Raw genomic sequence first — 14474 nt, forward strand, 5'->3', positions numbered from 1 at the left:
CAACCCACTCCAGTGTTCTTGCCTGGAGAATCCCAGGGACGGAGGAGCCTGCTGGGCTGCTGTCTGTGGGGCCGTGCAGAGTTAGACACGACTGAAGCGACTTAGCAACAGCAGCAGCATAGAGCTCAGGGTGCACAGGGACGTGCAGCAGTGTGAGAGGTGAGATTATCACACATTTGTGTTGTATTTGTGAATGATCAGGGAGGTTTTAACATGCTAATGAGGAAAGAAGGGATCCTGGGGACACACTACCATTCAGAGGTTGAATTGTTGGGAAAACTGGTAGGAGACTGAAGAATGGCAAGAGAGAGGGGAAGAGAACCTAAAAAAGTGGTGACTAAAATGAGGGAAGATTCCAGGGAGAAAGTAATTAGGAATAATATATTATTAGTTAACACCAGTTGAGTATTTAGTGTGTCAGCCATTGTTTGAAGTGCCTTAACACATGTTAATAATTTCTTACAGCATCCTTTATATGGTTATCTTCACTGTATAGGTGAAGAAACTTAGTTCAGAAACTTAATTATGGAACTTCACCAAGATCACACAGGAAGTAAATAGTAAAGCCAGAAGCAACAGTATAGAGACCATATCAAGTGCTTAGTACCTGGAAGGTAATGAGGTCCTTAGAAGAGAGTGGGGTCCTGTGGCTCACTACTAGATTGCAATAAATTGAGGGGTGATTGAAAGTTGAGGGAACAGAGACAGTGATTGTGAATTTTTTTTCAGTTTTAATGGTGTGTTATTTAGAGTTTTTTTACCTTCCAAAAAAGAGATAAATATAGGTGGGTTACCCGCCCTTCCTGCCCCCTTTCCTCAAGTCAAAGTCAGATCTGGCTCTATCCCTTCATTCTTTCTCTAGTTCCTTTCTTCCATGGGCCTTGTGCTAGTCCACCAAGCCATAGATCTTCAACCTTTGTTGGCATAAAAATTGTGCTCTAATCAATTGTCCTTTTTTTTAAAAACTACATTTTAATAGGGTTGGTAAGCCAGATGAGTAAATAATTTGGCATCGAGAATTTGAAACTAAAAGCTGTATTTTGGGGAAAGTTTGTTAAAACCTGGGACTGGTGAAGTGAGTTAATTCTGATGTTTTATATAAAATTAGAAGACTTTACCCAGAATCATTTAGTACAATCAATTAGTACATTCCCTAATTTCACAGATGAGGACAGACTATGTGACCAGTCCAAGCTCAAGCAGTTAGTGAAGTCTTGGCCCATAATTTGGGTCTTGAGACCGGGGTGCTTTCCATAGTGCCATTATTTTAAGAGCAACTTTTAAAAGTGATAGGGGATTCAGAATAGACTTGGCTTCTGCAATCAGTTTAAGTTATATCAATCATTTGTAATATAAATAACACAAGAACCATGGTACCCTCTTTGAGAGTATTCTGTTTAACTTCTTTTCTATGAATAAGAAGTGAGAAATGGAACTCTCCCAGTGATATATCGAGTGATACTTACCACCTTGTCTATACTTAATACTGAGTTGAGGGAGAATAAATACTCCAGATAAAACGTTTACTATAGCTCTACTATTTTGAGGAAAGTTTATTTTAAAAAAAGAGACTTAAGATTTTGTTACAGTTGCTCTCAGACTTCATATGCCTGAATATACTACTCAAAAATTTTACACATGACTTTTAAAATTCAAATCTGAGATCCAGATGCCTGTGTTTCATGTTGCTTCTTTATATAATTGTCTGTAAGGTAGACAGTAATTCTAAAAAACATTATTATTCCTGTGATCAATTTAGTATTTAAGAAGGAACTTAATTGCAGTCTCAAAAAATAACATTATTATTTAGCAAGCATAAATTGTAAAATTGTAGGATGCCATATGCTTGGGACAAGATGTTTGTTGATTGAATATGGAGCATATGGTTTTGAAGAGCATGAATTTAGAGTAATTACTCTTGTCCAGAACTGATTATATCTGGAGAGTGATGTGGGTCTTAAGGAGAACATGTCATATACTGGAAAGAATGTGTTGGCATTAGGCTTGCTTGGGGCATTTTGCCTTTTTTCCTCTTCCTTGCATCTTGTTTTCTATTTCAAAACTTTTGAGATCATTAGAACATAAAATAATGAAAACAAAATGACACATATAATTAGCTACACCTGTTTTTTGTTTCAAAGTTGTGTTTCTTAAGAACATAGAAGTATTGCTTCTGTTTTTGTTTATATTTTTAAAATCAGCTTTAAACTTAGTAAGAAAAGGAAATGTCATAGATTGCTTGCCCTAAGCTATGTTCCTTGATGATGTACATGTGTCCATTTGCTCCTGTAGTTAATTATTTACTTCCAGTTTATAAAAATATATGTATTTTTCAAATTTTAATTACTTGGCATAGATTTGAGTATGGCTTCCTTAGGAATGGTGATGTCCAATAATTTAAGCTTAGCATCATAGAATTCTAAATATAAAAAAATAATTTAGAGAAAATACATTTTATTCTTTCCATGTAATAAATGAGATAACTGATGGCCAGAGGAACTAAGTTTTATATGTAACGTGACATCTGAGCTGGTGGCAGATCTAGGAAGAATGATTGCATTAATATGATAGCTTCAGAAATTTTTAATTTTTCAAGCTATCATATACACTTAACATTTAATTCATATAAATTTTGTTTCAACTTTATGTTGTTTTCAAGAATAGCATTTGTATAAAATACAGTACCTTTATATAGAGTCTAGAAACATTGAACTAAATATTGAGAAAGAATCTGAAGGCCTATGGCTGGAATTTCCAGTATCACCTGTTAGGTTTTGTAAATCTGTAATCCATCTTTCAATTTTCCCTTTCTGACAGTCTGCCGTTCTTCATTTTCTCGCATATCTGCAAATGAACAGAGGTGGATTTAGTTTTATTTAGAACGTGTTTTTTCTTCTTTCTAAGAATGAACTCTATAAGGACAGAGATTTTGTGTTTCCTTGTTCTTCAGGGCCATGTAACCTCTAAAGCGTTAATGCTCATTCTTGTCCCTCGGCCGTTACATACGCTCTCATCTGAGTACTCCACTGCCTCTTTGGCCTCAAGTCCCATATTATCAGTTTTTCATCAGTTTGTTTTTCAGGTCTAACTACTTGAGCTTGTACACATGTTTTAGTCTCTCTTCATTTGTGAAATTAAAGAATATACTGAATGATTTCTGTGAGAGTTACCTAGCTCTAAACTGTCACTAATCCTGCTATACTGAGTTAGATGTCCCTGGCATGTTTTTGTGTCAGTTTGTTCTTTCCATGTCATTGTTGTTGGCATGGAATATAATAATAACAGCGTCTTTTAATATGTGTTCTCTATTAGACTGTTAGCACTGTGAAAGGTTTATCTGCCTTCTTGCGCTTTTGTATTGTAGCATGAAAGAGCTAAATACATTGCTGGGTAAGTTAAATATGTCTAGGAGTTTCTCAGTGAATATTTTGAATATGTAAGTAGGGTTAATATTGAAAAAGAACACCTGTGAAAGAATAACTTGTAGTCAATGGCCATATCTTCTCAGTGGCTTCATGATATAATATTTTACAATTTGCTTTGCTTTAATATGAATAGTACTGAATTGGCAAGTAAGTAATACAGGTACAGAATAGTGATTCTCTTGTTGAGAACTGTTCTTTAAAAATATTTGCAGATTAATTAACATAGGGAATGCTCTTGTCTCTCTCAAGTCCAGTTCTTTTCTCCCTTTTTGTAGTGTCTTTTTATAATTTTTTCCCTTTAACTTCACTTTTTTTATGTTTTCTACTTTTTAATAAACTTCTTCCTGAAATATATATAGAAAAATGAATAAACAATAAGATCTATGCATTTTCCAAAGTGAATGCATTTATATAATCACATGAGTGTATTTATATAGGTAACTGGATATAAAGCATTATTAGTACCCTAGAACTTATATCAAATTCTCTCCCATTCAATTCTCTCCCATTGAAGTGAAGTGTTCCTCACTTCAACCCAAAAGGCTTCTAACACCATAGATTAGTTCAGCATGATTTGTGCTATCTTCTTGCACTCATATTATGGTTTGAGAGTTTTGTCATTCTATTCTGCGTATCATTAGTTCATTTTTATTGCTGTATTTTAATTGTATAAGTATTGTGAATAATTATGCCATCAATATTCATGCACATGGTTTTTTGGTGCACAAATGTACAGATTTCTAGTTATATCTAGGGTGAAATTATTGGGATATGGAATATATGTATGTTCTTGTTAGTAAATGCTGTCAAAACTTTTCTGTAGTGATTGCATCAATTTACTCTTCCACTAGTAATGTATGAAAATTCTAGTTTCTTCTCATTCTTGTCAGCATTTGGTGGTTTTTTAAAACAGAACTTCATTGTGGTTTCATTTCTTTGGTGCTGTGTTGAACACTTCTTTATATATGTATTGTCCATTAGATATCCTCTCTGTGATGTGCCTACCGCTGTGCTGTGCTTGTCGCTCAGTCGTGTCTGACTCTGACCCCATGGACTGTGGCCCTCCAGGCTCCTCTGTCCATGGGATTCTCCAGGCTAGAATACTGGAGTGGCTTGCCATGCCCTCTTCCAGGGGATCTTCCCAAGCTAGGGATCAAACCCAGGCCTCCCACATTGCAGGCAAATTCTTTACCGACTGAGCCACCAGGGAAGCCCAAGAATACTGGAGTGGGTAGTGTATCCCTTCTACAGGGGATCTTCTTGACCCAGGAATCAAACTGGGGTCTTCGGTATTGCAGGCGGATTCTTTACCAGCTGAGCTACCAGGGAAGCCTGTGACATGCCTGTCAAATATCTATTCAATTTTTCTATTGTGTTGCTTTTAAAGAAATAATTCCTCTGTTTATAGTGTCTTTGAGGAATAGAAGTTTGTAACTACATACATTTATTTTGGATATTATCATTTATTGTATTCTTTACCTCTGTTCTCTTCATTATATTTTATCTCTGTTAAAATTTTCACTGTTCCTCCATTCTGTTCTTGAGTTCATTGAGCATCTATATGATTATTACCTAACTCCCTATAGAGTAGATTGCTTATCTCCCCTTTGTTTAGTCCTGTTTCTGAGGTTTGGTCTTATTCCTTTGTTTGGAACATACTCCTCTGTTTCCTTATTTTCTATATTTTCCTGTTTTTTGTTTTGTTTTGTTTTTCCTGTATATCCGTACAGTTGACAATACAGGTCAATTGTATTGACTGATTTTGGAGAAGTGGCCTTTTGTAGATGACGCTCTGTGGGGCCCAGCAGCACACTCCCCTCTAGTCACTGGAGCTATTAATACTTGCTTTAGGGTGTGACCCCTGTGTGGGCTGCACAGGTCCCCCTGTTTCGGTGAGGCCAACTGCTGCTGGTGCACTAGGAGACAGAGCTGTCCCCAGACCAGTTGCTAGCCAGTCCCTCTCTCATGAGTAGCTGCTGGCCTGCTGGTATGTGCAGTTGGGTTCTAAGCTGGCTAGCTATGAAGCTCAGGGTATTCTGGGACTGGAGATGGTCTCCTCACAGGCAGGGCAGGATCCTGGTATGACTGGGCATCCCAGGGGGATAGGGTCTGGTTCTGGCCCACTAGTGGGTGCTAAGCCCCTGGCACTAATATGCTAGAGGAAGGACTCCACAGTAGTGCTGGCAAGCACCACTGTCCTCATGATAAAATGAGCTCCTAAAAAATGACTGCTGCCAGCATCTGTGTTTCCAGCAGAAATTCCATTTGCCTCCCACCATTCTAGAAAGTTCTCCAAGATTAGCAAGTAGATCTGCCTCAGGCTTATTTGAATTACTGCCTCTGTACTGGACCCATAGTGTGTGAAATTTCTCCTGACCCTTTTAAGGGCAGAGTCTCTCTTTTGTACAGCCCTCCAGCTCTACTGTAGGGAAGCCCTGCTGGCCGGATGCTCTGGGCGCTTGTCTTCCCTTCTCAGTTAGTGCTGGCTCCCCAGGCTGGGGGGCCTGGTGTGGGGCTTGGGCACCTCACTCCTTGGGGAGAATTTTGTAATTGTGATTATTCTTCTGTTTATGGGTCACCCTCCTAGGTGTATGGGTATTAACTATGTTGCATCTCTGTCCCTCCTACTGTCTCATAGTTCCTTCTTTTTATCTTTAGTTGTAGAAATCTTTTCTGTTAGTCCTCAGGTTGTCCTCATAGATAGTTGCTCTGTAAATACGTGTAATTTGAGTATCATTGTGAGAGGAGATGAGGTCAAAGTCCCCCTATTCTGCCATCCTTGTGACACCCTCCTTAAACTCTAGGCTGCTTTATTCTTTTGCCTTTTCTGTCTCCTCTGGGAATTACTGCTATTCCCTTGCTATCGTAGACATGAAGTTTTTGCCCAGCTGTATGTTCTGTAGTTTGTATTTGAATTTGTAGAGGTTTTGTTGTTTTAGAAGTATATATTTATATTATAATACTATGTATTCTTTTAAAAACCATATATTGCTTTGTAATTTGGTGTAGTCACTGTGGAAAACAGTATAGAAGTTCCTCAGAAAACTAAAAATAGCTTTATCATATGATCCAGCAATCTTTAACTATATCCAGACAGAGCTATAATTCAACAATACCCATGTACCGCTATGTTCAAAGCAGCAGTATTCACAATTGCCAAGACATGGAAACAGCTTAAATGTCTAACAGATGAATGGATAAAGAAGGCGTGGTACATATGTAGAGTGGAATACTACTTAGCCATACAAAAGAATGAAATAGTGCCATTTTCAACAACATGGATGCAACCAGAGATTATTATACCAAGTCAGAAAGAGAAAGACAGATTCCATATAGTATCACTTATATGTGGAATCTAAAATGTGACACAGGGGAACCTATCTATGAAACAGAAACAGAATCATGGACATGGAGAACAGATTGGTGGTTGCCAAAGAGGAGGGAGTTAGGGGAGGAAAGGAGTGGGGGGTTGGGGTTAGCAGATGTAGGCTTTTATATATGGAATTAAGCAGCAAGGTCCTACTGTATGGCACGGAGAACTGTGTTCAGTATCCTATGATAAACCATGATGGAAAAGAATGTTTAAAAAAAACATTTATATGCATAACTGAATCACTTTGTTGTATAGCAGAAATTAACACAACATTGTAAAGCAACTATATTTCAATTAAAAATCCCATATACTTCCTGTCTTTTCCAAATCCCTTTCTCAAATTAAAATTTTGATTTTTTTTATTGTCAAACTTTTTGCCTCATGCCATAAATTTTGGAAAATTATTAGGCTACTTCCTTTGATTCAGTTTTTAGTATATCAGTAAGGTATCTGATCTAAATTAGAAATGTTGACAAGTATTACCAGATAGCCATTTGAAACACGAAGAAGTGTTAAATTCTTTTGGTCTTTTGATCACTTTCATTCATGTAAGATTTTTTTTTTTCAGCAGTGCTTACGTTCTTTCAGGTCACCAAGGTGCCTTACAACCAGTGCATTATTACTGAAGTTTTACTTATTTAATTATCCTATTACACTGTTTAACTAAAAGGTTTGTTGGGCAGTGAAACAACCTAGTTTATTTATTTATTTATTTTTTAATGAAACAACCTAGTTTAAAGTAAACTTTTATTTTCATGTCAAGAGCTGTGAAGGGTTTGAGATTTTATCCTACTTGTAAGCTAACAAGAATCATAAGTTCTTGCAGAAGACATAGTATTCCTGGGTCAGAGTCAAAGGATAGACAGTTACTTATAGCAACAGAAATAGGCAGAGCAGCAGAATTTGCCCCAGCTCCTGGAGCCTCACTTTTCCCAGAGAGACACAAAGAAGACTGGGTGACATCTGAGTCTGTATGAGGTGGTGTTACAGGAAGAGAACCCTAAGTTTAGGGTTTTGTAATGGGCAGTGAGTATATCTGCCTTTTGCTTTGCAGGGAGGCATTCTATCTTCCTGTATATAAACATCCTTGAAAAGATAGTCTATAAGAGAGGCAGTTAATGCTGGAAAGATAAGTAGAAATTTGAGAGACATAAAGAAGAATTATCTTTCAGGGACTTCCCTTGTGGTCCAGTGGCTAAGACTCTGCACTCCCAATACACGAGACCTAAGTTCAGTCCCTGATCAGGGAGTTAGATCCCACATGCTACAACTGAAGATGCTGCATGCTGCAACTAAGACTGATGCGGGCAAATAAATTAATTTTTTAAAAAATAAATTACCTTTCAGTGTTTTTGGGAGGCAGAAAACCAAATGGGTATTTATAATATAGACTTAAATAAGTGACTTACAGACTTTGGATTTCAGAGAATGGCCTGAGAAAATTTCCCTAGAAAATAGTGATCTTTTTACATAATATCCTTGATTTCCTCTTTTGTAGCTTTTTTTCTAGTTAGCTATTATCTCAAAGACCTCCATGAACATTAGGCTCACAATGATAGTTTCCTTGGGAAAGATTATTATGGATCTGTTTTCTGAGTGGTGTCCTAGTATTCACTGTTTTTCTTTAGTAAAAAGGAAAGATACCCAAACTTTTGTTCGGGGGGATTTATGTTTGCCTTCCTTTCACCATTGCTTCTGTTTTCAAAGTTCAAATAAATGAAAGCAAATAAAATGACTATTATGGTATCATTTTAATTTGGCAAAATTCACTGAGGCATAACGATTTAGGCAAAAGACATTAAAAATGATAGAGCTAGCTAGTGTCCCAGGGAAAGTTCAGTTGTTCAGACTGGATTTCCAAGAGGTCTCTGAGACTTAAATTCTTCAGAGTGGAACTTCATTTGTACTATAACATAAATATAGCACTTCATTACAAAAGACCCTAAAGCAGAGAGCACAGGGGGACTTTGCTGCCCTCTAGCTTAGAGGTTCTTGTCACCGATCAAAAGGCTTTAAATTTGGCAACTTAGATTTGGGGGGGATGAGTTCTGTCAGTGTTTAAACTCCAAGCAAATAACAAAAACAAAGAACATAATATATTTAACTTTTTAGGTCAGCATGATCTTTTTAAAATTATTTTGCATCTCTCTGACTCTGACTTGGTTGATCATTTTTTAGCTTTGTGGCATTTTGCTATCTCTCTATCTCTATCTATTCTCTCTCTTGTCTTACACCATCATTTCTTTCTATGCTCCTCAAATGATCAACTTTCCTAAGATTGAAACTTAAGCCACCATTCTTCCATCCTGATCCCTCTCTAGTATCCCTTTTATAGGTCTCTTCTCCTATAATATCAGATTTCATATATATACATATAACTCTGAAGTTTGATTCTCTCTTGACTTCCAAAACCACATTTCCAACTGTCAGCTGAACATTTCCTTCACGATGTTCTGCCAATACCTTACAAGATCTGTAACTCTGATTTGTATGTATTAGCAAAAAGGGCAGGGCAAAAAGTATGTTACTGTTTTAATATTTTACTCTCTTCAAAGAAATTCTCCAAACAAATTATTTTGACACACTTTATGTTCTCTTTTATGGATGGTGTTTTATAAATTTTAAGTATGTAAAACATCAAGATCAGTTTGTCATATTTTCACTGCCAAAACTAAGCAGTTAGATTTTTGCCTTCATCCCCCATGTTATTCCACCTCCCTCTCCACCCTCCCACCGCTATACGTAAGCACACAAAATTTAAATGCTATAATATGCATGAGGTTTGGGTTTTTCTTTGTTGCTGCTGTTTCTGTTGGGAGTGGTTCAGTATATATTTATGAGGTAGAAGATAAAGCTTGTGTTACTTTCCTCTTTGCAGGTCTTCATGCCTTGCGGAGAGTCTTGAGGAAACAGCCTAACCTCCCTGACAGCAAGATGGCTGGATTGGTGAAGATTACTCTGAAAGATTTCTTGGAAGGGATGAATGACATCAGACCCAGTGCCATGAGGGAGGTAGCAGTCGATGTCCCAAATGTAAGTCATTTGACCCTCATGCTAGCCACACTGTTTGACTTAACTGTGAAAGAAACTAAGACCCCAAGGAAATGACCTTCCTAAGCTAACCATTAAAAAAATTTTTTAATCAAAATTTTTATGGAGATAACTGTAAATTCAGTACAGTTCTAAGAACTACTTTAGGGAACTCCTATGCAGCCTTTACCCAATTTCCCTCAATGGTAGCATTTTGCAAACTATAGTACAATATCATAAGCAGGATATTAATAGAATCATGGATCTTTTTCAGATTTGCTCAGTGTTTCTTCTACTCATTTATGTGTATGTGTGTGTTTAGTTCTGTGCAGTTTTATTACATGTGAAGGTTTGTGTGTTTATCTCTAGAATCAAGATACTGGGGAGTTCTGTCACCACAAGAATCCCTTGCTTTGCCTTTTCATAATCATACCCACCTTGTTCCTGCATCCATTTCTAAAATTCTGTCATTTCACAAATGTTATATAAATGGAATTATACAGTATGCAGCTGTTTGGGATCAGTTTTTTTCACTTAGTATAATTCCCTGGAGATTCATTCAGGTTGTTATATATCAATAGTTTGTTCATTTTTTGTGCTGAGTAGTATTGCATGATAATGTGTACAGTACTTTGTTTAACCATTCACCAGTTGAAGTACATCTGCGTTGTTTCCAGTTTGGGGCTATATGAATAAAGCTGCTGTGAACATTTTTCTACAGGTATTGTGTAAATATAAGTTTTCATTTTTCTGGAACAGATCCCCAACAGTACAGTTACTGGGTTGTATACTAATTCCATGTTCACTTTTATAAGAAAATGTCAACTAGGCTAATTTTAGAACAACAAAAAACATATTCTAGTTATGATACTTTCTACTAATGATGCTTGATGTTTCCTTGGGTTTCTTTACATATGCTTCAGCATTGACCATTTCTGCAAACTTTCAGTCAGATCACCACGAAGGCAGTAGAAGTTACCTCTTATTGCATGAACCACCTGTTATGTTATCCATGACACACATGGGCCTGATATTTGAGGGGGAAATGGCCTTATAGTTTTCTTTGAATGTACTAATATTTTAAGAAAATACTGAAACAAGCATTGGCAATGTCTTCTGTATTATGTCAATGTGTATTTGGTTTGAAGTATCAAAAGAAGGCTATGATTTAAACTTATTTCACCATGGACCATGTGGAGCAGAGACTTTCTGCATTTTGCAATGTAGATTGCAAAAAATGACCGCAAATTCTTCCCATCACTGTGTTTGCCCATTTTTACTGCACCCTGAAGTTTCTGCTATAAAGACAAGGGAGTCAAGTTTTCTGTCCTTGAATCTGCACTTGGCAGTGTAACTTGCTTTGGCCAGTAGACTATTAGCAGCCATAATACAAGCAGGCTTGGAAGTACATAGGGCTTGTCTTCACTTGCTGGTCTTTGACCTTGCATTAACTTTCTTAAATCTGTAGTAACTTCCTGGAGGATGAGAGACTGTGTGGAGCAGAGATGAAATATCCTCATTCCAGCTGAGATCCCCTCATTCTAGTCATCACCAGTTATCAGACATGTGATGCCATGCTAGACTATTGTACCCAATGGAAGTTTGCCCCAACCAGAAGAAACCACCCATTTAACACTCAGAATTGTCAAAAATAATTGTTTTGAGCCACTAAATTTTATGGTAGTTAGCAAAGGCTAAGTGAAGCAGGCACTTGTTCGATTTTTATAGAACACATTTGTTTTGTAAATTCAGGCTGGGAAATGGTACCTTGGGGATAAGAACATTCCCACGAACTAGCTGCTATCAGGTTGATGCAAAAGTAATTGCGGTTTTTGTATTGGTGAAGTTTGCTGTTTGATATTGGAATACATTCTTTAAATGTGGTTATGTTATAGATCATTTTAATGCACATTTCTTGCTTAATTTTTTTTGCTAATGAGTTATTACTTGCTGTTTATTTCATATTTATTTTAGACTATGGAAATGATGTTAGACAGAAAGCAAATTCCAGCAATTCTCTTATTCGAGTTCAACATGTGTCGTAACATAGCAGAAGCAACTCGCACCGTCAGCAGTGCATTTGGCCCAGGAATTGCTAATGACCGTACAGTGCAGCAGTGGTTCAAGAAAATTTGCAAAGGAGACAAGAGCCTTGAAAATGAGGAGCATAGTGGTCAGCCATCAGGAATCACAATGACAAGTGAGAAACATTGTCAAAGCTGATCCTCTTACAGCTATGTAGGAAGTTGCAAAATAACTCAACATCATCCATCCTACAGTTGTTTGGCATTTCAGGCAAATTGGAAAGGTGAAAAGTTTGATAAGTGGGTGCCTCATGAGCTGACTGAAAGTCAAAAAGATTGTTGTTTTGAAGTGTCATCTACTTTTATCCTATGCAGCAACAACAGTGAGCCATTTCTCAATTGCATTGTGACGTGCAATGGAAGGTAGATTTTATATGACAGCCAGCAACAACCAGCTCAGTGGTTGGACCAAGAAGAAGCTCCACCGCCAAACTTGCACCTAAAAAAGGTCATGGTAACTGTTTGGTGGTCTGCTGCCCATTTGATCGACTACAGCTTTCTGAACCCTGGTGAAACCATTACACTTGAGAAGTGTTCTCACCAGATGGATGATATACGCCAAAAGCTGCAATGCCTGCAGCCGGTATGGGTCTACAGAAAGGGTGCAGTTCTTCTCCACTACAATGCCTGACAGCATGTCAGAGAACCAGTGCTTCAAAAGTTGAATGAATTGCCCTACAAAGTTTTGCCTACTCCACCATATATTCACCTGCTCTCTTGCCAGCTGACTACTTCTTCAAGCATCTCTGCAACTTTTTGCAGGGAAATGTTTTCCAAGAGTTCATTGAATCTCAAAGCATGGAGTTTTACACTACAGAAATAAACAAACTTAATAATATATTTCTCATTGGCAAAAATGTGTTGATGGTAATGGTTCCTATTTTGATTAATGGAGATGTGTTTGAGCCTAGTTATAAATGATTTTAATATTCATGGTCTGAAACCGCAATTACATTTGCACCAACTAATTGTTTAGGTTGCCTAATGTGATTGTGAATTCTTTTTGAAACATTTTCAGATTTATTACTGAAAGCTCATCTTTGGGTTTTTTTTCAGAAGCTTCATAGAATATACTAATTGAGTATGAATAATTTGACAAATGGAGTTATAGAATAAAGAATAATTGATGTTGAGTTAGTAGAAGCATTTCATTTCTTTGGAACTTATTGTCTAAAGTTTGGGGACATCGATTGATATGAATGCTTTTGTTTGCAATATTTATATTTTTTTGGTTACCATTGCATAATATGTCAGGTAGATGCCTAATCATCAAACACCACATGTGAAAATTTCAGGAGATAGGGTTATAACCAACTATACCATCCCAAGACATTTTAGTGATTAAAAAAGTTTAGAAACCAAAGAAACATGTAGTAGGCTTTTAAACTTAGTTACTGCCAGTGGAGAATGTTTAAACAATGGCTGTCCACTCTTAGAATTGCTGAACTGAATAATTCATCACAGGAACTAGTACTACAACTGCATTTTTAATTGCTCCAATGTAAGAATTTTTTCCTTTTATTTTCTTTTGATACAGTATTTACAGTCCATGGATTTGTGCCATTTTCCATTTGGCATTTTATTATTTGGCCTAGAGCCATGGTGTACTATGATGTTACTCATGCTCCAGAGTGATTAGCCTTGGTCAGGGTACTTTGTTACATTGTTTTTCATGCTCACTTCAGATTGTAAAAGTTTTCCTGAGAAGTCAACATTTCTATAACTGGATTCCTAAATTTGACTCTTCTGATTTCTGACTATTACACCAACAAAAATGTCTACAAGTTATTTCTGCAGAAAGTTTAATACTTATTTTGCTATAGAAAACCTGTTTTTGTTATTTTTTTTAGAAAACCTGTTTTAAGTAGCTCATTAACTGCAACTTTTTTTAAATAGTAAATTGAGCATTCAGCATCTTTTGAGAAAAGATTTTAGTTTGTGAAATCAAACCTTCTAAATCGTACTTGCTAAAGTTTGAAAGAAATGTCTTAAGGTGGGAATGTTGCCAGTTATAATGCATTATTAATTTCAGGAGAGCACAAGTGTTAGCCACTTACTTTAATGTTTCCTTTTTTTGGATATTCTGAGTTGGTGACTATAGCAATTGATGTATTAAAAGTCAAATGTATTTTACATTTAATTGATGATAAATGTCAAGTGTATTTCTTTACTGTAGGGATTCTTAGAATCTTTGAATATTGCTAATATGCATTGTGAGATTTCAGTTTTTCACACAGAGATAGCTGTTAATACTGTATTATAGTAGATTTTTTAGAAATTTATAGATACTTTTCTGTACATAGATTCTTTACCATCTGAGCCACCAGGGAAGAAGCCCTCTAACATAGTTAATATAAAATATAATATTTATATTCTGCTTTTTTCACCTAAAGTTATATGATAAACATTTTACTCTAAACTTCTTGACAAACATCTTTTTTGTTGACAGCTTAATAAACTATTATATTGATAAACTGTAATTGTTTTATTTTTCTTTTATTCTCAAATATTAAGGGTTTTTTCTGTTTTTTTTTCTCTTATGTTTTATAAGCATATTTGGCC

The 14474-nt window shown here is 36.4% G+C and overlaps 1 protein-coding gene across 4 annotated transcripts in view; it reads left to right on the forward strand.

Moving 5' to 3' along the window:
• The window catches only part of AFG2A (AFG2 AAA ATPase homolog A), a 330277-nt gene that overhangs the window by 28225 nt on the left and 287578 nt on the right, over positions 1-14474 (forward strand). For all 4 annotated transcript variants that reach the window (XM_061142299.1, XM_061142300.1, XM_061142297.1 and 1 more), the window contains exon 10: positions 9677-9831. In XM_061142299.1, the coding sequence (XP_060998282.1) occupies positions 9677-9831 (155 nt within the window). The remainder of the gene's footprint in view (positions 1-9676; positions 9832-14474) is intronic.

The sequence above is a fragment of the Dama dama genome, chromosome 5 (assembly GCF_033118175.1).
Source record: "Dama dama isolate Ldn47 chromosome 5, ASM3311817v1, whole genome shotgun sequence".
NCBI classification, from domain to species: Eukaryota; Metazoa; Chordata; class Mammalia; order Artiodactyla; family Cervidae; genus Dama; species Dama dama.